The 25,970-nt window shown below is 37.8% G+C and overlaps 2 protein-coding genes and 2 long non-coding RNA genes across 9 annotated transcripts in view; 3 read left to right on the top strand and 1 right to left on the bottom strand.

Moving 5' to 3' along the window:
* Window positions 1-1,577: 1,577 nt before the first annotated feature.
* On the bottom strand, window positions 1,578-9,463 carry LOC136245540 (peptidyl-tRNA hydrolase 2, mitochondrial-like). Its single transcript, XM_066037063.1, has 6 exons — window positions 9,226-9,463; window positions 8,991-9,074; window positions 4,627-4,680; window positions 4,500-4,567; window positions 3,264-3,376; window positions 1,578-1,685 (listed from the first exon to the last, which is right to left on the bottom strand). Exons 1-6 carry the CDS (start codon window positions 9,370-9,372, stop codon window positions 1,636-1,638), a joined length of 516 nt encoding a protein of 171 aa, XP_065893135.1. The 5' UTR covers window positions 9,373-9,463; the 3' UTR covers window positions 1,578-1,635.
* Window positions 5,659-7,923, top strand: LOC136245541 (uncharacterized). 3 transcript variants are annotated; one of them, XR_010695924.1, is made up of 10 exons: window positions 5,659-6,375; window positions 6,526-6,569; window positions 6,638-6,787; window positions 6,837-6,893; window positions 7,015-7,123; window positions 7,174-7,315; window positions 7,366-7,458; window positions 7,510-7,597; window positions 7,651-7,719; window positions 7,771-7,923. It is a non-coding gene; the product is annotated as an uncharacterized lncRNA (long non-coding RNA). The 3 variants fall into 3 exon arrangements; XR_010695923.1 differs by having other exon boundaries at window positions 5,662-6,375; window positions 6,610-6,787; window positions 6,837-6,897; XR_010695922.1 differs by having other exon boundaries at window positions 5,664-6,375; window positions 6,610-6,787.
* Window positions 9,168-17,358, top strand: LOC136245539 (kelch-like protein 22). The gene is made up of 2 exons (XM_066037062.1): window positions 9,168-9,554; window positions 15,896-17,358. The coding sequence occupies exons 1-2, from the start codon at window positions 9,400-9,402 to the stop codon at window positions 17,163-17,165; spliced, it is 1,425 nt and encodes a 474-aa protein (XP_065893134.1). The 5' UTR covers window positions 9,168-9,399; the 3' UTR covers window positions 17,166-17,358.
* Window positions 17,359-23,670: 6,312 nt separating this feature from the next.
* LOC136245651 (uncharacterized) overlaps window positions 23,671-25,970 on the top strand; it is a 213,321-nt gene continuing 211,021 nt past the window's right edge. The window contains exons 1-3 of one of the 4 annotated variants that reach the window (XR_010696039.1): window positions 23,680-23,990; window positions 24,066-24,191; window positions 25,577-25,592. This is a non-coding gene — a long non-coding RNA (uncharacterized lncRNA). Of the gene's footprint in view, window positions 23,991-24,065; window positions 24,285-25,576; window positions 25,593-25,970 lie in introns of those variants that run through there. The other 3 variants (XR_010696037.1, XR_010696038.1, XR_010696040.1) reach the window with 3 other exon arrangements.

Raw genomic sequence — 25,970 nt, 5'->3', positions numbered from 1 at the left:
GAAGTTGCAGTGGAAACCGTAGTTGATCATGATAATGAATTAAGACCTTGTCTATTAAACCATACCCCCTCCTGTTTTTCTGGTGTCTACAGAATGAAGTTATATGATTTCATCAGTACTTATATTTAATTACATTTTAAACAATAAAACAGTACAACATGTTGCATTCATTGATTTAAAAATGGTGGCCATTTAATATTATTTGTACTTGAGACCCAAGAGGGTTCCTAGTTTCATAGGTGCTAAAGAAACTCTGTGCAAAATTAATGTTGATGCTTTTGTCCACTCAATAATGATATTTTCACTAAGCCACCTAACTTTAGTATTATGTTTAATTCTTCAGGCACCTGTTTATACTTAACAGCATGACCAGTAATTGCCAAAAGTTCATAATATTGTTATGTTTAAATCTGTGCAGCTGTTCCAAGTGTACATGCTTTGGTGGACTAACTCAAGGTTGTGCTACGTATAATCTGTGTCCTGTGTGTCAGTGTTAGGGGATACTCTCTTTAGCTTTAGGCTTCAATGACAAAAACCGAGAGTGAGTTTTACAAAGGAAGTATAGACCAGTGGTTTGGTGTATTATCTTCTGAAGGAAAAGTATTAGTAATATGTAGGGGATAATCTGTGTAATTAGTGCTTGCATTTATAACTTTATGATTTGTATGTGTATTGAAGTAGATTTTATGGACAAAGTTGTGTTCTGTGTCTGGATAGAGTTTGATCTGTAATTAACACTGACCTTCAATTCTTCTGTACATAGCTATATATGCCTTCAAAGAGACTGGATGATGACAACTTTCATGGCCTTACAAGTTTCTGACAAGGTTGGTTTGCTCTACATGACCACTTGTATTTCATATGCATTAGCACAAGTTATACGATACATCATCCATAAAGTCACTCTCAGTAGAGCTACCATACAGTGCAGTTCAGGGGGGAACTTTTTGCAAATGTTGGTAAATTGGCTGCTGCTATCTAAAATTTGCCCCCCCCCTCCCCCAAAATTTGCAAATTGATTAAAATGGCAGTTATCAATGCATAAAAGATCCTGAAGAAGTGAAAATTTCCCTCCTTGAAATTTTGGATGGTGATGATCCATGAAACTTTCATCTCTTGAGTAAATAACCTACTGTACAGTATGTCTTTTCATGGCTGTAAGGATGAGGACATTCATACACCAATCAAACAGCCTATTGTATATATAGAGCTTTGTTCCAATAGAGTATAAATCTGTTGACAAAACACTCTAATTGTACTGTCACTTTGGAGCTTTACATTTCTGACATTCTGATACCATAGCTGTACAAATTTTCGAGACATAATTTTTTTTGGATCTACACATTTCAGGATTTTCATGGTTTTATTTTCGAGGATTACTCGTTTTTCACTGAGGTCACCTTTTAGAAAACGTAGAGCTAACCTTGATAATCATTAATTTGTGAGGATGAAAATTTCGTGGACAGTCAAACAACCATGAAATCCACAGAAAATACATCCCTCAAAAATTTGTATGTATACAGTAATTAAAATTTCACTATATACCATGATTACTATCCAACATGTAATTGTAGCTATTTATCACTAAGTTGTTTTTATCGTAAATAACATTCATATACATAAATAATATACAAACTATAAAAGTTTCAAGTGTCCAGTAACTTTGTCAATATCACTTGATAGAGCTACAGCAAACAGAACAACACAGTAAACAGCTGCAATAGGATTCAGCTATAACACATATTAGGTACTTCCGTAGCAATTAAACTGACACTGTAATTCAATGGCCATTACATTGTAACAAAATTCTACAAAGCACTTAAAAAGCAAATGAAAAATGTTGTGAAGGTTATCTATAACTCATTGCATCATTTGTCGCGCATAGTCTGATACCCTAGCTACTTAGACGTGTGGATAGTGGGTAGTCTCTTGCCATAATTCTTTGACAGCCAAAGTGGATGCAACCACATAACAACGCAGTATTCACCATGAAATATCACACCAAGTAATACACTGTTCAAGGAAAATCTTTTACCACTAGGCTGCGTTAAAAAAGCAGCTTTTGCATTGCCATTGCTCTACATTCATTATTCTGATCGGCCATATCTTGATGGCACCTCGTCCTAAGCCATTAAACTAAATGCCATTAGACTCAGTATACGCGATGCGATTGACATACAAAGGATCACTTGAGATACCTCTGATAAAGAGAAAACAAAGGGAGTGTTTAGTGGAGGCAACATTGTGCATTCATCACTTCATATCACAAGTACTTTCCTTATAACACAAAGTAACACGTTTCTCCATACTTTAAAATTAATTTGGTACTCAAAGGGTTTATGGTTCAGTCAGACAAACTACCACACCTCAAGTAGTTTGTCTGAGTAAATCACTATCCCTTAGGAAACTATGAGAGGACTACAGCACCATATTAAGCAATCGCTACTTCACTCAATTAACAGTTGCTCTATTATGTATAGTTTCTACTGAGGTACAGTAGTAAGCATGATTTTGTAAGGTACCTGTAGATGCGAATGTCCGTGTGTGTGTGTGTGTGTGTGTGTGTGTGTGTGTGTGTGTGTGTGTGTGTGTGTGTGTGTGTGTGTGTGTGTGTGTGTGTGTGTGTGCACGCTTGTGTGTCTGTGCCTGTGAGCTTAATAGTATTATCCTGTGACAAGAGAAAGTATCATTAATAAGCCCTCTAGACCTCCCTTCCAATTGAATGCCCATACATTGCCAATGTTGAATCATATTTTGTATCACCCCAGAGACAGGGATCTATTGAGACATAAACAAGTGATCTACAGAATTTAGATACCTGTAAGTAGCCAATGAAATTTTAGCTAGCTGTAATCTAATTAGACTGCTTTATTAGAGTATTTTGCTTGTTATATAGAAGACTGCAGAAACTTGTTGCTACATCATTACAAACCAGAAACTCTACTCTTTCCACATAGTGGCCTGCTAAGTAAGGCTGAACAGTCCCAAAACTAAATATCTGGCACATGAGACTATAATGGCATCTGAAAAAAAACAACATGAAGACATATGATTTTACATTTGTGCCTTTGTTCGTCATTGAACTGATCCTGCCTCCATGTTTACAGGTTACACACCAATTCGTTATTTATAATGTAATCTCGACCACATTTTGCATTATTCTTAGTTATAATTTTGCATCCATATTTTAGACTTATTAGAATATCCATATAGTCCCAGCATAATTATACGAATGTATGTCCACACAACACAGCAGCACACACCTGGGCCAATACAGAGTACAGTTTGTGATCCAGGTGCGATCTGAGTCCTACCAGCGTCACATACCACATGAGAGTTCAGTCTAGCCTTCCTTACTTCACTTAGTAAACTATGACTGAACAACAACACAAAATTAGTACAGTACACCCAGATAGACAGTACAATCATACATGACTGAAAGTGCTATTGTGTTCCTACACATGTGGCTGAACACGTTATCTTAGAAACTCATCCTAGTTTTTGTACATAGGAAATAACTAGAAGTAATTAGTGAACACTGAGATATACAGGATAACAATGTTACCAATGGCCACACAACTTGTTTAGATACCTTTGGCATCCAAAGTAGAAACAGGTAGAGTACATTGATAATAGAGCTGTGAACCTGATAACAAATTCAAAACCGGTTAACCGGTAACCAATAACTGGCAGTTAACTGGGTTCTGTGTAATATAGCGGTATTGGCAGACATAATGATACTCAACATGCCTACTGGAAGCTTTAGGGTGGTACCAAAGTGACCATCAACATCCTGTCTTACAATAACAGTCATTACAATCACATATTTATACATACTTTGGTTCACCAAGTGGGTGGGAAAAACCGGTTATTGGCTGACCTAGACAATACCAGTTAATAACTGTTTTTTTTTTGCATACCGGTTCACAGCACTAATATAGTATGTAAGTGTTCTAATACAGCGACAACATGAAACACCAATGTTAGTGCTCCGCATGCCCTTCCAAAGTTGATAGTGCATAGGTACCCATTTTGATGTTTGCAAGTATTGTGTAAGGCCTGTGGCATTTTTCTAATGCAGACCGTCTGACAAAGAATCTCAGAGCACACACAGACATTTCACTGAGCCCACTGCTTAAATTCCTGCAACTATAGTGTGGTGAATTAACCACCTTATCAAAGCCTGTATATGCCCAGTATAACTTTTCACTGTTTCGTGAAACACATTGTCAATATAATACTCTAATAGAACAATCAGTTTATTCTCTGCAGCAACGTGATAATACTCGCGTGCCTTCACAGGTGGAAGGTGTACGTACTTTGTTTGCAAGCTACTACTTGACATAACAAGTTAACGGTATGCTATTTCTGAAATTTGGATGACCTGTTAACCCTATCCTTTGCTAAATTTGGAATTTATCAGCCAAGTATAAAATTTAGTAATCCATTATCTACTTATTCACTACATAAAACTTATGATTTATACAACACATACTCACAATTCTTCCAAGTCAGGTACTTTCAGTACAACCTTGGCACACCCTGTTGTCTCCCAGATACGAAGCATCTGTGGTGTGAAGGATGGCAGCAGTAGTTTGGGTCCCATCGGATAATTGCTGTACTCACCATTGGGTCTGTCTTCTGCATTTGTGAGTAAGCTCCAATTGCAGCATGTCCACACTGGATTGTAGAAGATAAGATAGTTGATTAAAGACACATGAATAAAAAACAAATACATGTTTTCATAAGTGTGTGTGTGTGTGTGTGTGTGTGTGTGTGTGTGTGTGTGTGTGTGTGTGTGTGTGTGTGTGTGTGTGTGTGTGTGTGTGAGTGAGTGTGTGTGTGAGTGTGTGCGTGTGTGTGTGCGTGTGTGTGCGCGAGTGAGTGTGTATGAGTGTGTGTGTGCGAGTGTGTGTGTGTGTGTGTGTGCGCGAGTGTGTGTGTGTGTGTGGCACCAATGTTGTTGTCATGCACCTGGTAGCACACTACTTGTTAATGGTGCAGCTAATGGCAGCACCCTAATCCTTGTGGACACCAGGGTTCTCTCACATTTGCCTCACAAGCCTTACATTAGTGGTGTGTGATATAGGATATTTTCCTATCACGATTATTGCACACAACATATCACGATATGATATATACCATGATATACAACTCATCACTCAGCTAGTGTATTTACACTAATGACACTTGCAGCAGTGATGTACTAGAAGTACAATGCAACATAGTACATGACTAGCATACAACATTGTAAGTTCTTTTATCAAAAAAGTACAGTGTACAATGACATCTTGGGGTATATTTTTCTCTAATTATAGCTAAAATCTATACCTAGGCTTATATCACGATATAAAGATTCAATATCATATCACGATATAAAATTTTTATCATGATATTTCGATATATATCACATATTACACATCACTACCTTACATCATGCAAACAGGTCACGCTTTATTTCAGAAAGGATAGGTCAATGACTCAGATCACTATTCTTGTTTGTGGAGTATTCACCTTCCTGGAAGTTCGCATAACCAGGTTTGCATGAAAATAAGTTACTCAACATTCCTTGGCTAGATGGGTGGCCACTGACTAGCACTGTGAAAAAAGAGGAATATAAGATGGTATATCTAATGGCTTAAACTATACAAATAATCTCAGTATAGTCTTGCATTATACTAACTATCTTATACTTTAGTAAAAACCCCATCTTATATTATGGGAAACATATTATACTTTAGTTTAATACACATTCTTTGTATGGCTTTGTTTACTTAACTAAATGTGATAACTTTTTAGCTTCACCATCAGATCAGCCATTATTGTCTCATTTTTAGCTTCACCATCTCATGTGAATTAAGATTTTTTTTGTACCAAACAAAGTCATGATGATTTTACAATAAGTAGCTACACTTCTGTTAATCACTATAGCTAGCTAACTATAGCTTCAGTTTGTTGTGATAATTTCATACACACACATTTTCATACAGTCAGTAAAGCATATAATACCAGAAAAAAATATTTATTCAATCTAAGAGTCATACAAATCTAGATTTTCTTGCTCAGTTAGCACACCTGCAAAAGTTCGTAGTAATGCTTGTTTAAAAGTCAGTGGTGTGCGCATGCGTATTAGATGCAATTAAGTCGCCATCTTTGTCGCTATTGTTGTATCAGAGGTTGTAAATGTGAGTGATATGACGGTGTATCTCGCGGAAAGAGTGTGCGCGATCGGCGCCATCGTCCAATGAGCCACGATGATAGTTATGGATCACAACTGTACATCCCCTCGTACATCCCTGTTGGCTGTAGTGGTGAAGTGGCGCGGCCAAGTGGACAGTTCCTTCGATGGCAGCAATCAAAAACAGCTCTAGATGAGTAAGTATTAGACTAAAATGATAGCTTGTACGATAGGTTTAGCCGTATTAAATTGTTTATTGTGTATTGTATGACAATGACCTGCAAATGATTCAACTTTGGTGTTCAGTGCTGTGTACGTATTACATGTTTTATATCCTGTTATCTCAGCTTATGGCGGATGACGAGTGGACACAGTTCATCAGCCATCAACAGTAAGAGTATGCATGATCTGCTGTTATGATTTTGTATCAGAGGTACAATTTCTTGTCGAACCTCTTAGTTCTACAGGCTGTCAGTGTACAACATCTGCAGTGTTAGTTTCCTTCAATGGCAGCTGCTTCCTTTAAAGAATCTGGTAGCGACCATATGTGGACAGTTTTGTTCTTTTTTCATGGAGTTGTCCAACGTCATCTTCTAATTACTTACAGCTGTAAGTGCATTAAGCCTGGTTGTGTTTTTATTCATTTTCTTTTCAATAGGGTAGGAATTACAGACTTGGTCTCAGTTCTAGGAGATTCTTCTTATTGCTAACATCTGTAAGTAAGTACACTGAGAGTGTCCAGTATACAATTTATATTTACCTTCGTGGAAACTGGTCTCATTTCTTCTGGGAACCGGTCTCATTTCTTCATGTTTTTCACTACTTTTTATCAACAGCTGATGGCTGCTACCTTGTCTGGCACTGTAAATGAGTTGAGTGCTTTCAAGAACCTGTTCCGTCTTGTTTGTCCTTAATTCACTGACCATGCTCGTATTGCTAACAAAAGTAAGTCCACTGAGAGTATGCAAATTATATTATATTTAGTCTTGTTTCAGTTGTACTTTAGTGATTACAAGATTCTTGGACTTGGTTATCAGTGTATCAGATGCTTCTTGTGAGCTTACGTAACACGTTAGCCCAACAAAGTCACATACTAAGTGGCTGTTTTATGTCTGGTTAGACTCACTGATAACACCTGTAAGTACACCAAATAATCCAGAATATGAATTATGTTTGCCTCCACTTAGGGTTGTGAGACCTGGTCTTATCAGACTTGTCTTAGTTGTACATGGATTGTCGGTCTCAGACTCGGTTTCAGTTTTAAAAGATTGTTACAAACTGTAAGTACAATGATTGTTCAGTATACGCATTATATTTACCATCTTTAATAGAGTTGTGGGACCTAGCCGCCGTTCTACATGGTAATACTAGGTTTCCAGACAAGGTCTCAGTTTTATGAGATTTTTATTGTTACAGACTGTAAGTCCAACGATTGTCCAGAATACACATTATATTTACCGTCTTTGTATTAGAGCTGTGGGACAGTTCTACCAGACAACTAACAGATTGTCACAGAGTTCTACATAGTGATGATAATACAGGTAATTTGTAATGGAACTTGTGAATTGTATTTACTGTCTTACCTGCTGCAGTTGGATAAAGACTGATAAATGACGAAATTGATTTGATACTGTCATGGCCAAGGAGACATTGATTTACTAGCAGTACCTATTGTGGTTTTAACATATTTACAGAATTAAATTCATTACAAATATAATTATAGAAATTATTTAATTAAGGTTATGGAAAGTAAAAAAGTACAGTAGTATAGTAGCCAATATATGGTTGAAATAGGCTTAGTATAGTCTGATAATACACTGCACTATACTAGTGATTTAATCTCTAATATATGACTGTCTTAAATGTATTCAATAAGCTTGTTATAGTAAAGTCCTAATCTATTAATATACGCGGTACTATTTCATTCCAATACTAACATAATAAGACTGTTATAGACCTTATTATTCTGAGCTTTTTTCACAGTGTAGGATATGGTAGGGATGAAGATCTTCAAACAGGCAGTAAGATGTTGTGTGTGTGGTTTGTGTGCGTGCGTGTGTGTGGTTTGCGTGTGTGCATGTGTGTAGTTTGGGCGTGTGTAGTTTGTGTGTGTGTGTAGTTTGTGTGTGTGTGTAGTTTGTGTGTGTGTGTAGTTTGTGTGTGTGTGTGTAGTTTGTGTGTGTGTAGTTTGTGTGTGTGTGTAGTTTGTGTGTGTGTGTGTGTAGTTTGTGTGTGTGTGTAGTTTGTGTGTGTGTGTAGTTTGTGTGTGTGTGTAGTTTGTGTGTGTGTGTAGTTTGTGTGTGTGTGTAGTTTGTGTGTGTTACACATCAAAGCAGGTATAACTACTAGCAAACACATTTTCAATCCAGCTTTAGATTGTTACCAGGAACCATGGCTTACATAAATGAGTAGCTAACATCTAGCTGGCCACCACACAAAATTAGCTGCTGTGGCCACTCATTTCAGAGTAGCTTCTTTTCAAGCCAATATTTGCTTGAGTACAGCCATAGCAAACTGCACAAAAGCATACTTAAGCTTGTATCTTCATCTTTTAAGCAGCAGGTATTACAAAAACGTAAATTTCAACTGAATTGCTAGCACTGTTGCAAGAAAAACTGGAAAACAGAGATATGGAATATTTTAGTAACTAGTTAGTGCTGACAGTGAACAGATGTGGGCGGTGCACAGGAAACAGAGTATTTATTTGAAGTAGCCAATTTGCCACCCATTTACACCCAACCAGAAAAAATACAGGCTGGCTAGGAGACTAATTGATATGACTGCTACTTACAGCACACGCAAACATATTTACCTGAGCAGCTACCTTTCCTTTACCCATCTTCAGATCAGCACGTACCACCATTATCATTTTGTACTGCTCAAACATGGAGGGAGCCTGTAAGACTAAGAGTTATGAGAGCCCACATGATTAATAATGTTTGACAGTACTGTAAGCATAAACCCACAATCGAAATTGACCTAGGCCCAGTTATGTACAGGGGTAGAAAGCTAATCCAGCCTGTTTGCAGTACTGTTACACACAGTACCTTGGATTCTCCATGTGATAGGGATTGGGGTTTCGCGTTGGTTGTTAGGGAACGTCTCGCCCGAATCCTAGCGAAAGCTACTCCAATGAGAACGGCTCCACCAAATCCCGCTAAATACCATGCCAAGGACAGCAGATCCAGCGGCATGATAATTGAGTTAGTACATATGCTGCTATGACATGTTGTGTTTCACCATCACTCTATTTATTTCGATTTTTGCTAAATATAAAGTTTGCTGAAATAAAATCACAAATAAAGTCTGTGCCATCGCCCGCGCCGCATCGACAACTTGTCATGGATTCGGCTAAGGAGCAGGAAAACTCTTCACCGTAAGTGTCGTAGTGTTAAATAGATGTGTACTTGTAGTCACGTATTGCCAGCCCGTTTTATCGGGTTGGGGAGTTTCTCCATTCTCTCCCCTCCATATTATGCACCTATCAATGTATTGCCCCACTGCCCCCCCCTTCGGGCATATATGGGGCTATAGTGGGGATTTGACACAGCCGAATGTCAAATGCCCCACAGTAGGGCAAACCTATCGTGTCAAATCCCCACCGTTGGCCCCAGTTGCAACGCGGGATTAACTCGGGATTTGACATAGCGAAGGAAGTTACAACAAAAAATATTTGGGCACTTACTGAACGATCGTCAAATGTCCCATAGTGGGGCAGCAGTTTCATGTCAATTCCCCCTGTAAAGCCCCACTTACGCCCGAGGGGGGGTGGTGGGGCAATACATTGATAGGTGCATATTATATGGAGGAATATCTATATGCCCTACCTAAGGCCCCTATTTGGTGATTATTAGTTTCTCATCCACCGCCCGCATCCTTCTTAAGCTACCGCATGGTAAGCCATTATTTACTCTGCGCATGCTCAGAAGAACACGTGATACCAAACTGTTATAATTTTTGTTGATGAACGCTACAATGCGCTATATATCACCAGGAGAACTGTTGTTTTCCTTAGCAAATTGCTGCAGTGCCAGTTGCAATCGTGCTCTATCGACTTCATCAAAGCAGGCTTTCAACTGACTGTTGAAAAACAGTTGGCGATCACGAAAAGTAGTGAAGGAAATGTTTGTAGTAAGAAAGAAAGACAATGTGGACAAGGTCTGTACATTAGTGTGTTAATATTATAAAATAATGGCATAATGGTAATACCCTCCCGCCCGCATCATAATAATTAGAAAGGCTAGATGAGAAACTAATAATCACCAAATAGGGGCCTAATAAAGAAAGAAATGGCTATGGTGGAAATGGAGGTAACTTTTTGTGAAATTTTTACTGTGATGGTGTGTAACTTCTAAACCACTTAAAGGAATGATACCGAGGGGTCCTTCACTTCCAGAAATGTCGTTGACGACTATGGAAATTTGATAGAAATTTTTGTTGGAAATTCAGAAATATGTAACTGAAATTTTAAATACATAACTCCGTACAATTAAAAAATTTAAAATGTTTGGCATCGAATTTTGATTATTTCATTGGTGTTAGTTGTACTGCATAGATGTACACGAGGTGAGATGCAAGGAAGAGGGGTCATTGTCAATAGAAGACGTATAGCGATATCTAGATTATAAGTGCACTAACATGTGTCCGTAATCTGCTCCGTAAATTTGTTGTATACTTTCAAGCTGATTGATTCTCACAGTGCAAAGGCCGAAGCAAAGGCCACAGTATAAGTCATTTTGGTGTGTCCGTGGATTACTAGTTGTATTATTCAAATTCTGAAAGGTCACATGCACTGGCACCCTCGCCCCAACCGTGATAGAGTCACGACAGCTTACCAGACTGCTACTGAACTGCTCGGCTTGAACCCATGCTGAAACCACAGCTCATCTAATACAGTAGCCTAAGGCACAGAATATACTACAACTCAAGCTACAACTTTGTAGCACCCAAGAATTTCCAAGACAGAAATTTGGAAATTTGAGTTGGCTAATTTCCATATTTCAAAATATCACGATGGATTTCATGAAGGACCCCACTGAATGATACACCAGCTGCTGGCTATGGAGATTACCTGTACCAAAGTGGTAGTTTTTAGTTACTCTAGTGCTTAGTTTGATTAAACAAACCCCTCTAATCCGATGCTCAGTGGGAGCCATACATTTTGCTAGATTAAGGAGGTTGTTGGATTGTCAAGTCATCTCTATGATCCAACATTGTACAATATCTAGAAATATAGTTCGTGGGCCACACCTACTCCTTTGTGATCCCTACTATACAGTTACTAATGTAATGTATAACAACCTCTATAATCTGACACCTCTGTACTCCATAATCCAACACAAAATTTGATTCCCTAAACGTGGAAATACATTGCTTTTGACCTTTGAAATCCGACAGAGAATAGCACTATTAAAATCAATCGCAGAAAATAATTTTTAAAATCACACAAGGTTTATAACAGATTAGAATTTGCAAGCATTACAACTTTTTTTCTATTATTGTTGACCAATTAAATGCTTTGGTTGCTTAAAAATTATTTTCTGCGATTGATTTTAATAGTGCTATTCTCTGTCGGATTTCAAAGGTCAAAAGCAATGTATTTCCACGTTTAGGGAATCAAATTTTGTGTTGGATTATGGAGTACAGAGGTGTCAGATTATAGAGGTTGTTTTCTATATAATAGTATTGGTATATGGTCGGATTAGAGAGGATTCTGGGTTACGTAGGTGTCGGATTAGAGAGGTTTGACTAACGCAGTTTTGCTTGAAAAACATTGTGAATTCAACTTTGATGGGTAGTAACTCCTAAACCACGTAACAAAATAGTTTACTATTTGTGTTGAAGATACACCGGGCTATGGTGATTGCCTATATCAAAGTGGTGGTTTCTAGCTAGTCTGGTTTTCATGCCAGCTCAGGGAGTCATTTAAATTTTCTTGAAGTTTCAATCCGCCTGAGGCAATGCTACAAGATAGTTGCAAGGACTGATTTGCTTTTCTGGCATGTTTTAACACAAATAAGATCTTTTCCTTGAATTACAGCAAGAATGGTGGTGTTGCTGGCTTTATGTCAGAAATTCATGAAGTTATTTACCTCGTATGCATTTTTGGCACAACCAGATGCTGTGCCATATCTCCATAATGGCTAGGTCAAATCACTCATAATTTGGCATACCATAGAATACATAAATGAACCCACTGCAATCGGTTTTGTTGCTCATAAGTTAAGAGTGTAAATGAATCAGTATTCATGGAGTTACCTTAGTAAAAATCACTAAAATCACTGGATTGACTAGCTGTAACACCAGCCTTACATGTAGCATTAGGCTGCATTACAGCTAGCCAGGTAAACACAGTACTCACAAACACAAGTGCTCTTTTACTACATTTTAATTAAGAAAGTAAAAGATGGGTTAAAGTAATGTGCACACATGTGATTTAGACCACTCCAAATAAATTCTCTGTTTCCTGGACTTGGGCATGCATATTGCATGTGGCTAGGTGGTCCATTTCCATTATATGATTGGGTGCTTTTAAAGGCATTATTTGTCTGGCACAACCTTGAAAAGCTGCATAAATTCCTTTTTAAGTTGCAAAAATAACACAACTGTGAATTTGTACTGACTTGATATATAGCACACGACACTATTACAGGATGGCTTTTATTTAGCCTGTACAGTATGTAAGAATAACTGGAAAATAATGGAAGAATATGGAAAATGAAATTTTAGAGCTGACAGTAACCAGATGTGGGCTATGGATGGGAAACAGAATTTATTTGAAGTGACCTCATTGTGTACCTTCCTAGCATTGCCAACTACCTGAAGATAGAGGTATGTATAAAATAAAAGGCTGCTGTGCACAGAACAGTTGCATGTGATGCAGCTTTAAATGTAAGGCTAACTAGATTACACGATAACTGTTGTCAGTTAAACCATGTTTTCTTATTTTGGGAAGAATTTCTGGCACCTCCCAGACTTTGGGGGTTCTACTGTGCAGCTTCTGATTGTTGTGAACTGCTTGCTGATTGGCATTGTTTGGTGAGAACTGTGCACAATGGCTTCAACTATTTTAAAAGTGGTTGTGAATCTATCGTGTGTGATTCTAAGCATTTAACAGCAATCAGAAGCTGACCTAAAAAATATGTGGAGTGCCAGAACAAAACTGCATTCGTCAGACCCTGCAAAAGTAGAAAAAGTGGCCTGGCCATGTGAGACTGAACTATTGTGGATAGTGTAAATGCTACTTAAAAACCAGATGCTTGATTAGTTAGCACAGTGGCATCAATAGAACAATTGCCATTCATTGCATCATATCAAAAGTACTCTTTAGTGTTAAAACTATTTAACATGTTATTGTAGCCAATAGGATATCTTAACTGTAGGGCAACTACACACCTCTAATAGTGATGTAAAACTTATTGGCAGCAAGTTTCTAGGACTTGGTTGTGATGAGGAAAGAAGCAGGGGTCTGGGGCAGCACCCCTAAAAGTTGTAGAAAAACATTACAGGTATTGCCTGAATGCAGTGACTGCTTTATTAGAGTATTTGGTTGTTCTATAGGTGTATTTCAGTTTTGCTTTAAAAAAAGCTGTTAATGCTGAGGCCATGCATACTAGGGCCTGAACCAAAGTTGAAATTTTAAAGTATTGGTGGCCATTTTGGCCACTGCCAACCAGTGTGGGCAATACTCTGGTTTTTGTGATTTCTTGAAACACCTATTCAAGTTTGAGGTATAATCATGGTAGAGTCAGACTCAAGAATTTTGATAATTAGTTGGATGAAAGTGTTGCCATCCACCAGCATGAATTTTTAAGTTGATATGCTTTGTGAAGTGATGTTCTGCTGCACTGCAACCTTATTCTTGCTGATGCTTTCTCTACCACAACTGAATAGTTCATCTAGAGTAGCCACAGTTTACATACAAATACTACTGTGATATCTTGTTGATACTGTTGAAGTTGTTCTGGTGTTTGTCAGCCAAAGCTCAACGAAATATTTAACAGTCCACTTTTTACGTGAAACCGTATGTTAAGGTAGAATAAAATGCTTTGTGGCTTCTAATTACTGCTATATAAATTAAAACTGAAAGAATTTCTTTCTTCTCTTTCAAGTGAAATTTGTTCTCTTCTTTACTTGTACCATCCAATTCAGGAAAAGGCAAACAGACAGGTACCAAATTGTATTTAATATTGGATCTACTGCTATTAATATTTGATCCATGTTGTATTCAGATCTGGAAAGCAATTACGCTATCCTGGAGGTAAAGAATGCTTGTACAAATTCAGTGCACTAATACTGATAATTAACCTGTCTCCTATCGTACATGGAACAGTGAAAAGTTGCAAGCTAGCAAAGTATCTGCTCAAACAACAATGTCTAAATTAAATTTCTTAAATGTTTTACTACATATGCTACCATTGAATCATATTGTAAGGCTTGTATGGGCTATAGGCTTGATTTCTTCATTCACTTCATTCTGAGACATGTCTTTTTGCAAACCACAGCATGTACAATCATGAACTTACCTTTGTGCTTCTTTGTGTCCAGTTCTTTTCACTGACAATGCAAGGTTGTGTGCGTGTGTGTGTGTGTGTGCATGCATGGCAACATAGCCAAGTGGCTAGAGCACCGGCCTGGTAATCAATAGGTTTCAAGTTCGATGCCTGGGTATAACTAATTTCTATAATTGTTTCTATAATTAATTTAATTATAATTATTAATTGTTGTTGCAAGAAACTTTACTTACATTCCTCCATTGTAATCAACTGTTTAACAGGAACCTGGTAATCTAGCTAGTGTGAACATTCAGCTGTAACATCAATGGATGCCTGGTGTTAACCAGGAAAGAAAATGCCAACTGTCCATGTCCCACACAGTGGGTGACGGTCCAGGTGGGACTGTGGTATATAAATGGTACAGCCTCCTGCAGATTACTAGTCCTGCCCCAAGAGGATTTGTCTGTACTAACTCATAGCACTTTAGTGCATAGGTGTCCCAGTACTGGTTTATTGGGTAGGCGTGACCATGCTAGCACGATAGCCGAAGATTTTGTGTGTGCGTATGTAGGGGTTGTATAATGATTACTTCAAATTCTAATTATTTACTGTATATATAGCTATGTACATACTGTTACAATACATGCATTGTCAGTAACAGTTGCTTTAATGTTATGTATAATGACTGCTGAAGTAAAAGTGGTTGCAGAGTAGTATGTAGCAAATGCATATGCTGTACAACGACTTTGGTGGTAAACAACATTTCCTTTTATGTAATCTTCATTCAAAAATTTATGATTTGCAGTAAGCTGACTGAGAGTTCTAAATCACAATTACTTGACTTCTACAGTGGTTAATGCTAATACTTACAATAGTACCTCAATTGTCTGAATTCATTTGGGCCTAGGTGTGTTCAGATAATGGTAAACGAAGCCCATAAATTTATTACACGGAGCTCAGTTATGAATTGTGATACTCTAATAGAACATACACTTTAGGCAGAATACTCCACAGTTTGGATAACAGAACATCCGGATAATCAGTAGCTGGATAAAAGGAAGGATAACTTTAATAGACTTATTAACTATATTGTAGATAATGTTACATTGATATATTGAGTGTTATAATTAGTGAGTATCTCTGTTTATTCTTGTCCATTTCACCATTTTAAGGCACCCACCACATAATTGGTATATGCGTTACAATTATTTTAATGCTGTAGAATTGCTGCTGAATTGCTGCACAAGTTAACACTCATCCAGATTTCTCCTGGTTCATTTTCTCCACCCACTGATGTAACCCTCAAGTTATCTGATGGTAGTATTGATGCTCACAAGATGATACTAGCTGCTGTGTCCCCTGTCTTTGAGAGGATGTTCTATGGAGACTTTAAGGAGGGAAAATCAAAGGAAGTGGATTTACCAAAGGAGAACTACAGTACAATGAAACTGTTGATTGATTTTGTTTACAAAGGAAGCTGTGATCTGGATAATCTTGATGCCATATTGCCATTGATTGCAGCTTTTGATTATTACCAGATTAACAAAACACCATTTCTTCACATGTGTGGTGAAGCCATCTTATCACAATTGGATTCCTCTAATTACCTTACATTGTTGCCAAAGTATGTTAGTGTGATGAGTGAGGAAAGTCACAAGAAAGCAGCTAATATGGTCATGAGCTATACTAACAATGATTTTGTTACTAAGTTTGATGAGACCAAAGATCTTCCTGAGGAGGTGATGCTTCCCCTCTTACAAAGAGCTGATATCGACTGCCATGAAGTGGACATCTTCAACTTTCTAGCCAAATGGCATGATTATCAAACTCAACAACTTGGCAGGTCCTTAAAATTGACACAAAAACTTTTCCAAAGCATTAGATATCAAGTGATGATCCCACAGATGTTGTCTTCCAAGGTGGTCAATTGTGTTCATGCTGACAAACATCTTCTAAGCAATGCTTACCAATATATGCACAATAGTTGCAGTTCACTAGGGAAGTACAGTGCCAATGATAATTTTTTTAACCCTGTCAACTGTTGTTCCAGGAAACCTGCGCATTCTTACAAGGTAGAATGGGAGGTGTGTTCAAATATTTCAATGAATCGGCAGTCTACAGATATGAGTATATTTAACTTTCAATTTCAAAGTAGTAACCATCAAATTATCACAGAATCTGTACCACTCGAAAATGGAGTATATACATTTAAGATCTCAAACATTTACTGCTATGTTAATGCAATACTTTCTGTTGATATTATTGGTCAGAGTAGAAAACATCTGTACACATTCCCATTGACAAGTAACGATGTAGTTACCATGTCGATACATGATAATGACATGTTTCTGAAGTTGATCAGTGCTGATAAAGTCAAGTCGACAGTTTGTATCAGTGAATCACAACCTTTCAGGGTATGCATTTGTAATATATCATCATGTGGTCACAACCACGGTCATTCCTTCTGCATAGATGATTGTTCTAAACATTAGAGGTTTACATGAAATGAACTGAATGTATATATATACACCTTGGAACTACACAATGTTCACAATGAGATATACGTATACATACAATGGTATGAAACGAATCTTTATTAATGTATATGCATATTATAACAATGAATGCTATACAGTACATGTTGTATAGTGTATACATAATTAATGTTAAATCAAGATACCAGGTTTATAGTGTTGCATATATGTACAGTACAGTGTAGTGTGTCTGCATGGTGAGAAGTTAATGTATAAATTAATTATAACTGATGTGGCTCCTTGGGAGCAAAGATGTTGCTGAAAGATCATGCAAGTTATTTTTGGGTCTGGAATTTTCTGCATAGCTACACGTGATATGTGACCACATTTTACAAAACCGATCCAAATCGCACATCAGGCAAAATCAAACTAACACCTTCAGTGGATAGCTACACTATCGTACTACTAGTTTTGACCCTCAGTACTACTCAAACTACTCGAGGCTGGTTTCAACAGACGTCTTTTCTGGGTGGTGTGGAGTGCTCAAAAGGTGGTTTCCGGTCTTGTGAAGGACCTGGCTTGGCAAGAACGATTTACTGGTGGACAGCCTCGTAATGTTGGCCAGATGTTTTTGTGTTGATGATCAGCCACTAAGGAGCCAGCACAACCCTGTAATCTCATGTCTGGACTCCAATCGTGGTCTGCCTCCATTTTGAAGTCTATCTACCTATTGAAACATGGGAATACATGATGTATTGAGCCAATTAGCCAATTATGCTTTGAAAATAGTCTATTATGCTTTGAACATGAAAAATGTTCAAAATTATGATATCAAGATTATGCTCTAGAGTTGGCTGAATTATTAGAGTATATCAGCCCTTCCCGACTGCTGTATTAGAGTATTTCAATCTTATTTCCACGAAGTGTGAACTAAGAAACAATAAAAATGATAACGTTGTACCATTTCTTGATACGAAATACAGTATATTTAGATGTAATGTGTTCGTGATTTTCCGTATTCTTGGCGCGCGCACTGCGTATTTAATTAAAGAATCTTGAAAATCGTCCTATTATGCTGGCATAAAGCATAATGCTTGATGCTTTTGCTAGCCTATAATGCTCGAAATTATGCCAGCATAATTGGCGCAAGCCTATAAGTACAAGTTGAATGCAGAGATAACCTAGATCCCATGTTGTGTGGTTTCTCAGGCACTTGCCTAGACTGTACGCTGTCTGTGGATCAAGTCACCATCTGGTCAGGGGATTTTTTTTTCTGCATTCAACAGAGTTTTAGTAATATGCTTCTTACATGCAGCAAGAGAAAAAAAGAAAATGCAGTTTGAGGATGATTGTTTTTAGTCACTGTGAACTGAGGCTTTACAGTACAAGTGCTGAAGGTCTGTAGGACATCTGGTCCTAAAGCCTGTTAAAAGTTGTGGTTACGTAAAGCGTATGTTTGAAAAGGTGGAGAAAGGAGAAAAAATCCGTTGGCAGCCTCGAACCTACAGCCATCTGATCAATGCTCGAACGTTCACAGGAGCCTGCCAGGCAGTCAGGATTTCTCCTTGTCAATTTAAGTACACATAGAAACTCTAGAGATTGACTTATTATCTCAAACTACTCCTCCAAATGGACTATAAGGACTCACAAAGAAGGCTATACTGAAAGCCTGTGTTGTGACCTTATTAGTAAGTGACTATAATATATTTATTTGCTAGAACCATTCCAAATGTGTTTTTCAGCCACTAGAGAGTTGTGTTTGTCATCATTTTATAACATCTGTGATATGACTGGACACATTCATCTCCCGGTGAGAGATCTATTACTGTTTTCTCTGCTACTGCTAGTATGGGACAATTAGGAATTTCTATTCCTGCTCTTTTGTCATGCAGCCGGCAGTGAGTTCTGTGCATATTATGAAATTACTCAGCCTGGTAGTCCACAATCAGTAATTTTACCTCAACTTGTAGGTAATGAGGTAGGAATGCTCAGCTTAAAGTCAAGCTTTTAAAATCTATACTATACTTGGGCTGTTTCTACACAATCTGACTTAGGTTCCCGAGTTGGGTTCAGAGAAGGGTGCATTTGACAGGTAATTGGCAGGAACACTATTTGCCTTACATTAAACATACATAATTCACCCACATCATTGTAATGTATACAGGAAACAGATTAACTAGATTGAGTGTCAGACTGTGTTAGTATATAGCTATAGTCCTAAAAACATAGACATACTGATTTATAACACAGTGTATTTCATTTATATAGCTATTTAATCTGGTAACACATAGCTATTGTTTAGGACATGCATATGTAGTTAGATATATTATACTATCATTATTTTTCTCCATCTATTCAAACACACTTTATGTAACAACTTTAAACAGGCTGTAGGACCAGGTGTACTACAGACCTTCAGCATCTGTGCTGTAAAGCCTTAATAAATAAATATAAATAATTTCAGAAATTATATACACAAACAAGAAATTTATTATTTATACATTCAATAAGATTCACTGAAAAAAAGAATTACATTATGCAGCACTACAATCAATTGGGGCCCAATTTTGGAAAACCATCCTTTTGGGCACATGCAAAATTTGCAGGAAAACTCATTTAAAAATTTCAGTAATTTTCTTACACATTAGGATAAAACAACTATCAAGCCTTCTTCCTGTGAAATTTCACACCCAAAGCTTCTTTCTGCTAGGAGATATGGATGATTTTATCAGACCATGTAGTGATTTCACAATGCGTGGGACGCCAATTATATAAATGGGGTGATTTGTTCAGGAGCTAGAATGGTTAAAACTAAGTCTTAGACAATGATACATGGCGTTTAATTGAAGAAAAGGACCAGGATCACTTGATTTAGCTATCAGAAGTCTCTTTATAATATTTTTAGACAGTAGGAATGGAATTATTTGTAAACAAAGTAATTTGTCACAATTTGTCATACTTAATCACTCGCTGAATTCAAAGCATTAATATGAAAAGTTACTTTGTAATGTATTAGGCAGTAAATTGACCATATCTCTGGAACCCTTCAAGATATCAAGCTGAAATTTTGACACAAGATAGATAAACACCCAGTACCTCATTTTAGCTATGAAAGAGAAAATTTACCAACGTGCCAAAAAGGATGATTTCCAAAATTGGATCACAATTGCTATGTAACTTTTATTTAACAGTATGAGTGATGAAGGTTTGTAGGACACCTGATCCTCAGCCTGTTTGAGATGTTGTATTAAGTGTTTTTGAAAGGTTGCAAAAAGGAGAAAAAATCTCTGACTGGACCTGGGCAGCCTTGAACCTGAAGCCATCTGATTTACACTCAAACGCTTACAGGAGTCTGCCAGGTGGTCAGGATGTTTTTTCTTATCAACTGTGCATGTATACAAGCATGTTATAGGATGCAGGCATGTCAGCAGATGGGCAGCCTGCCAAATAGTATGATGTCAAATTAAAATAAAATCATCAAAACCAGTCTCACAGATACAAATTCAATACTGAGTCTGACATATCTTAAATGACAACGTAAGGTTCAAAGTCAAGGAATGTGACCTGGTAGTTAACCTGTTAAAATGAATGGAAGCTCAGTTCACACACTGAGCATGTAAAGCATGTTCTATCCGAGGTACCATCTGAGGGTCTGGGGGGGCACAGGAACATGTGGTCTAATGATGTACAACTTGAACTGTTGTCACATGCTTCCTACTTATATAGATTGTTTTCCCATGCATGTCACTATGTACAATATAGATTATATCTGATGAACTGCTGAGGCTACTCAGAGTATACAGACAAAACAATAACAAACAAAGTCACTTCTATGCTCCAGACTGGCCAGGCAGATCCCTTAATGGAATCAGTGATCCAGTGGGTTAGTACTAACTAATGAACTAACCTGTAAGTGTCATCTACCATCCATACTTTTAGGCACTCCTTTTTTGTGGCTGTACCAATGGAACTCCATACTATTTGAACTCCATACTATTGGCAATTTTGTCTCAGCTGACTGCAGGCAGTTTTAAGCATAAACTTAAGCATCTTCTTTTTTGTAATTGGAGATTTTTTTTCTTTGTGATTGTATAGTATAGTTTATTTTTGTTTTGTGTTTGTTTGTGTCTATCTGTATGTGTGTTGGGGACCAGGCTGTCTAGCCTTTTGTGTTACCCTTTTTCGGAGAAATTGATAATTTTTAAAAAAATTTTTGCACATGATGCACTGTACTATATCAACCAGCGGGTCACTGAATCAGTCACCCTTTTCTTAGCCTCCTATACTATTAACATTTGGGTTTAAGGAAGAAAATCCATCCCTCCTGGAGAAAAACTGAGCATGGCATCTGACTAGCCATTTGGTGGTCTACAGTTTGAATCCTGGGATTTGAGGAATTATAGTTTTTCCAGCCGCTCAGTTGGACCCACTTTCTGTTTCACATGTACAGGTTAGGCAGGTAACTCAAAGCAAGTTGCCTCTAGTTCAGTGCTATCAGACCTTCACTATCAGTGCCAGTGGACCACCTAACTGTAAAGTAGTATAGCTAGACTCAGAATACAACATTTAATCTGGTAGGTCTAGAAAACAAAACAAGGCTGAGTATCATCAACTGCTTGCGGAATTTGATCACTTAAAGATCCCAAACTATTATGAAACTATTGAAATTAGTGTGCTAGGTCACTACCTACCTTCTTCCATTCAGAACATCAAGAACTTTATTGACTTTGTACAACTTTGTGTAACCACCAAATCTTCCATCCAAAAGATCCTCGACAATGCTGCTCATCAATGTATGACATGTTCGTAAAAGATTTTCTTGGACAGGAATTGTAATGATTGGTCAACTGAGCACTTAACTTAATTTTTGTCTTGTAATTATTGTTGTTAGTCTTTTAAAAAAATTTTTTTACATGTATACTCACTCCTTGCCGTGCCCACAAGATCTCATTTTGCTTGATCTGACTGTGGTCGTACGAGACCGAGGACTAATAATCTATTGTATGTATCATCATAATTATTACTAATGATGGTTCTCTCTCTTAAATCACTTCAGTAGCTATTAAATTCCTTCTGAAATCGTAGCCGACTTGGCCACCAACTGACCGACTCCCTCAGTAGCAGGGGCGGATCCAGGGGACTGAAGCCCCTCTTCACTTTTAGGCTTTACTTGATCAATATGCTGAGGATTATAATGAAATTTTGTCTTAGCATAATTATATGATCACTAATAATACAAATACTCATAAAACTACCTTATAAACATCTTTCCAAGGTATTATTAGTGGATTTATGCTAAAGGTTATGCAACAAGGACCCGGATCAGCATTGGAGGTGTACAAGACCGAGATACTCTAATAGAGCAGTCACTTGACTATTCTAATAGAACATTCAGCAGATACATTACAGTTGGTTCTGCTATGGTATCTATCTACACCTATACATACAATGAAGTGCATTGGTCTGTTTAAAAGGCTTGGTTCATCTACTTGTGTAGTTATACACAATTTCCACTGAAAATGCTCTCAGATTCAATCTTGTATTATTCAAATTTCAAAATTTTCCACTTTCAACATTATTATTCTAACATACATCTATTGTTGTGCGATTGTGAGAGATGTACTTGGTTGTCTGAAAAATTAACAAAAATGAAGTAGGGATCTATGCAATAAAAAGTAGTGAAATAATAGATGAATGATGGTATTACAGGCTTTACAGCTACGCAAACCTTTCCATTAACATATCCATACCTAATATCTATACCAGAATGTGTCATTGCAAACCCATTTATTACTAGAGGACAGAACAAGAGGTTTACCAACATCTCAAAATCACTGGAAAGCTATAAGCACAGTTTCTTCCCAAGGATAATTCCTAAGTGGAACTCCCTCCCTAGCGAAGTAATTAATGCACCAACACTGGAACAATTTACACTACACTTACATCATCATTATAATTAATAATTAAACATTGCATTATACTCATATGTATATATGAGTAGTCTGGCGCGGCCGCCCCTTCGATTAGAGATTAAGCTCTAATTGAAGGGGCGGCCGCGCCAGACTAATGTATGAGTGCTACAATTACACAATATAATAATAATCAAAGGCAGTTTATAAAATATCTACAGGCAGAAATATGTATTTTACGTGGATATGTCTCCAAATTGCAGTATTTTAGCATCTATTTTTTTAAAATTTCCTGGGGGGGCATTCCCCCAGACCCCCTAGCAAAGCATGCTGGGAGGTATCCTAGATCCGCCCCTGAGTAGCTAATTCTTCATAGGGAGTGATGACTTCATCCAGAAGTGACAAAGAGATGATGGCGGTGCATGGCGATCCGATGATCTTTCTTGTTGGTACAGTGGTAGTATAACGAAATTCCGTATATTTCTCCTAATTTTCTCGTGACTGAGCGACTGAGTCCCGAGCTTCATAGTATTGTGTGGTTTAACTGATTTTACTTCGGATTTTTCGCATTATGGCAAGCGAAGGAGATTTCAGACTTTTATTGTGAGTTATTTATTGGGGCGAGCCTGAGCGAGTCCCACAATTGCAGTACTCTATTCGACCGTACGATCGTCGCGTTCCCAAACGTTTACGCAAAGAACACGGAAAGTCCCACACTGTTAGTAGTCCATTGGACCGTACGATCGTCGCATTCCCAAACGTTTACGCAAAGAACACGGAAAATCCCACACAGTGGTCACTTTTATTGCACGTGGCGCGATGTGACCATGGCGAGTGTTGAAAGTGCAGAACAGAGAGAAGAAAGGCTCAGAAGAAGAAGGGAGCGCGATAGGCTCAGAAGAGAGAGAGAAACCGAGGAGGAAAGACAAGCAAGGTTTGTAAACGAAAATAGCCGGTACATGCACTAAGTGCAGCTTGCTACCTGTGCCTTTCGAAAATACTACTGTAGGTTGGCTAGGCGAAGACAATATGAAAGAATTAGACGCGAGAACGTGGATGAACACCAAAGGCTTACCAGAAGACAGCAAGATCAGCGTACACGTGGAACAGAATCTGATGAACAGAGGGAAGCAAGGTGCTGCCGGGTAAAATAGGACTGTTGATGGGTGTTAAATGCATGTATCTTTAATTTGTAACACATTAAGTTTATCAAAGAACTGTGTATTAAGTACTTTCAATAAACTAAGTGAGGCTGTGTTGATAGCCATCTAAATTGCATGTCAACATAAGCCAGTAATAAGCTGACTATACTGTTTTTTTGAATATGGGATAGATCAGGCTCGCCCCACAATGCTTTTAGCATCTGTCTAGTAAATAATATTGTAGTAGGGTTGGTATCGGGGTCGGGTGCCGGCGGGATGGGAGCGGGAGGCTAGTCTCGCGTCAGTAGACCAGAGCAAGACTAGTGTGAGTTCAATGGGGATATCATCATAGATAATCACCCCATGGTTGTACTATTAAGCAGTGGTTAATAATCATTCATCAGATAAACTACGTGCGAACAAGTATAAATACAGCAATCAACGAAGCCTGGCTAATGTTAATGTGACATCACGTGTGTGCATGTATAATAGTCTGTCACATCCCCCCTCCTAGGATCAAAGGTTAAGTCTATTAGGAAGTTTTATTGCAGTTCCAGTTTGACAACGGGTTGCGATCTAATTAGGAATCTGATCTGTTGACTGTGATGATAGCTACGAGTTTCAGCGTGCAATCGAATACAAAGCTGACTCCTGTTCCTGCAAATTTCCCCAGATTGTGTGTCAATAATATAGGCTCTTGGAGTACTAGCTCGTCACACAACTCTTCCAGGAACATTTCTGTTGTCAGTATACCCATACTGTTGTGTTATCTGGCAGAGATGGCAGTGGAATGGTATTTGGTCGTAGTTGTGTTATTTCTGTTCTGCCATATACTTATCATCCTGTATTCTGAACTCTTGGTACAACTTCAAAGGAAAATGAAGAAAACATACAGATGAATCAATAAAATCACTACAGTAAGGTGAATTACAGACTAGTAAGATCTTGGTTAATTAATGACAGTGGTTGGAAATTAAGTGTGGTAGTTTCTTGTTCTTGAATATGTTGCAAAGTGGAAGTACAAATCAAAATGGGATATCAATTTCATTATGAAAAATTTGTATACATAAATAATCTAGCATTACTATTTCATTTGTCCTCCACTTAAGCATGCTACAACAGTACTAGTGTCAGTACATTGGCAGTGAATCTACCTTGAAATCTCAACTCTAGAGTAGATCCAACACAGGACAGCCCGCACTGTAACAAATACATGTGATCCCATTGTAATTTCATGGACCAGCTGGACTGGGAATCACTTGAAAATAGACGAACAAATTTAACCTGTTTTGTATGAAGTGAAGCATGTGAAATGTTACACTTAAGAAATCCTAGGATTCTTAGGTGGTATGTAATTAATGTGAGTGTTCCATTTCAGGTCTGACTAGATACATTGAAATTACACACACATCCTGGTCCAAATCACGTTTGCCTGGTGGCTACAGGCATGGTTTCACATGCGGCTTATAAGAGATTTGGCTGATCTTGGAGTTTTGGCATTTAGCCTGATTCAAGGCTAGTAGTCAGACACATCCTTGAATTGTGCAACAGATAAAATCAGCTCACTATTGAATACGGCATTAGTCCACTGCACCAGCTGTTAATATATAAATAACTCCATGCATACACTTCAGTGATGTTTGCAGAATATACCCTCCTTGCGGTCTGCCAAAACATTTGCTCCTCACACACTGCACAAAATTCTTCAAGTTTTAATCTTTCCTGTTACCAGTATCTTCCTGCTTGCTTTATTTATACACTGACTTATAACT

The sequence above is a fragment of the Dysidea avara genome, chromosome 15, assembly GCF_963678975.1.
Source record: "Dysidea avara chromosome 15, odDysAvar1.4, whole genome shotgun sequence".
Lineage (NCBI taxonomy): Eukaryota > Metazoa > Porifera > Demospongiae > Dictyoceratida > Dysideidae > Dysidea > Dysidea avara.
Note: the sequence above shows the minus strand (reverse complement) of the source record. Positions and strands in the feature narration are given on the sequence as shown.

Excerpts from the sequence above, each read along its gene's own strand:
- LOC136245540 (XM_066037063.1), bottom strand. The coding sequence starts at position 9,372 with ATGCCGCTGGATCTGCTGTCCTTGGCATGGTATTTAGCGGGATTTGGT. Across the intron at positions 4,568-4,626 it reads TGCAGAAGACAGACCCAATG|ATGCTTCGTATCTGGGAGAC; the intron begins GTGAGTACAGCA and ends TTCACACCACAG. Across the intron at positions 3,377-4,499 it reads GTACCTGACTTGGAAGAATT|TCATAGTTTACTAAGTGAAG; the intron begins GTGAGTATGTGT and ends GTTGTTGTTCAG.
- LOC136245539 (XM_066037062.1), top strand. The coding sequence starts at position 9,400 with ATGACATGTTGTGTTTCACCATCACTCTATTTATTTCGATTTTTGCTA. Across the intron at positions 9,555-15,895 it reads GAGCAGGAAAACTCTTCACC|AATTGCTGCTGAATTGCTGC; the intron begins GTAAGTGTCGTA and ends TTAATGCTGTAG.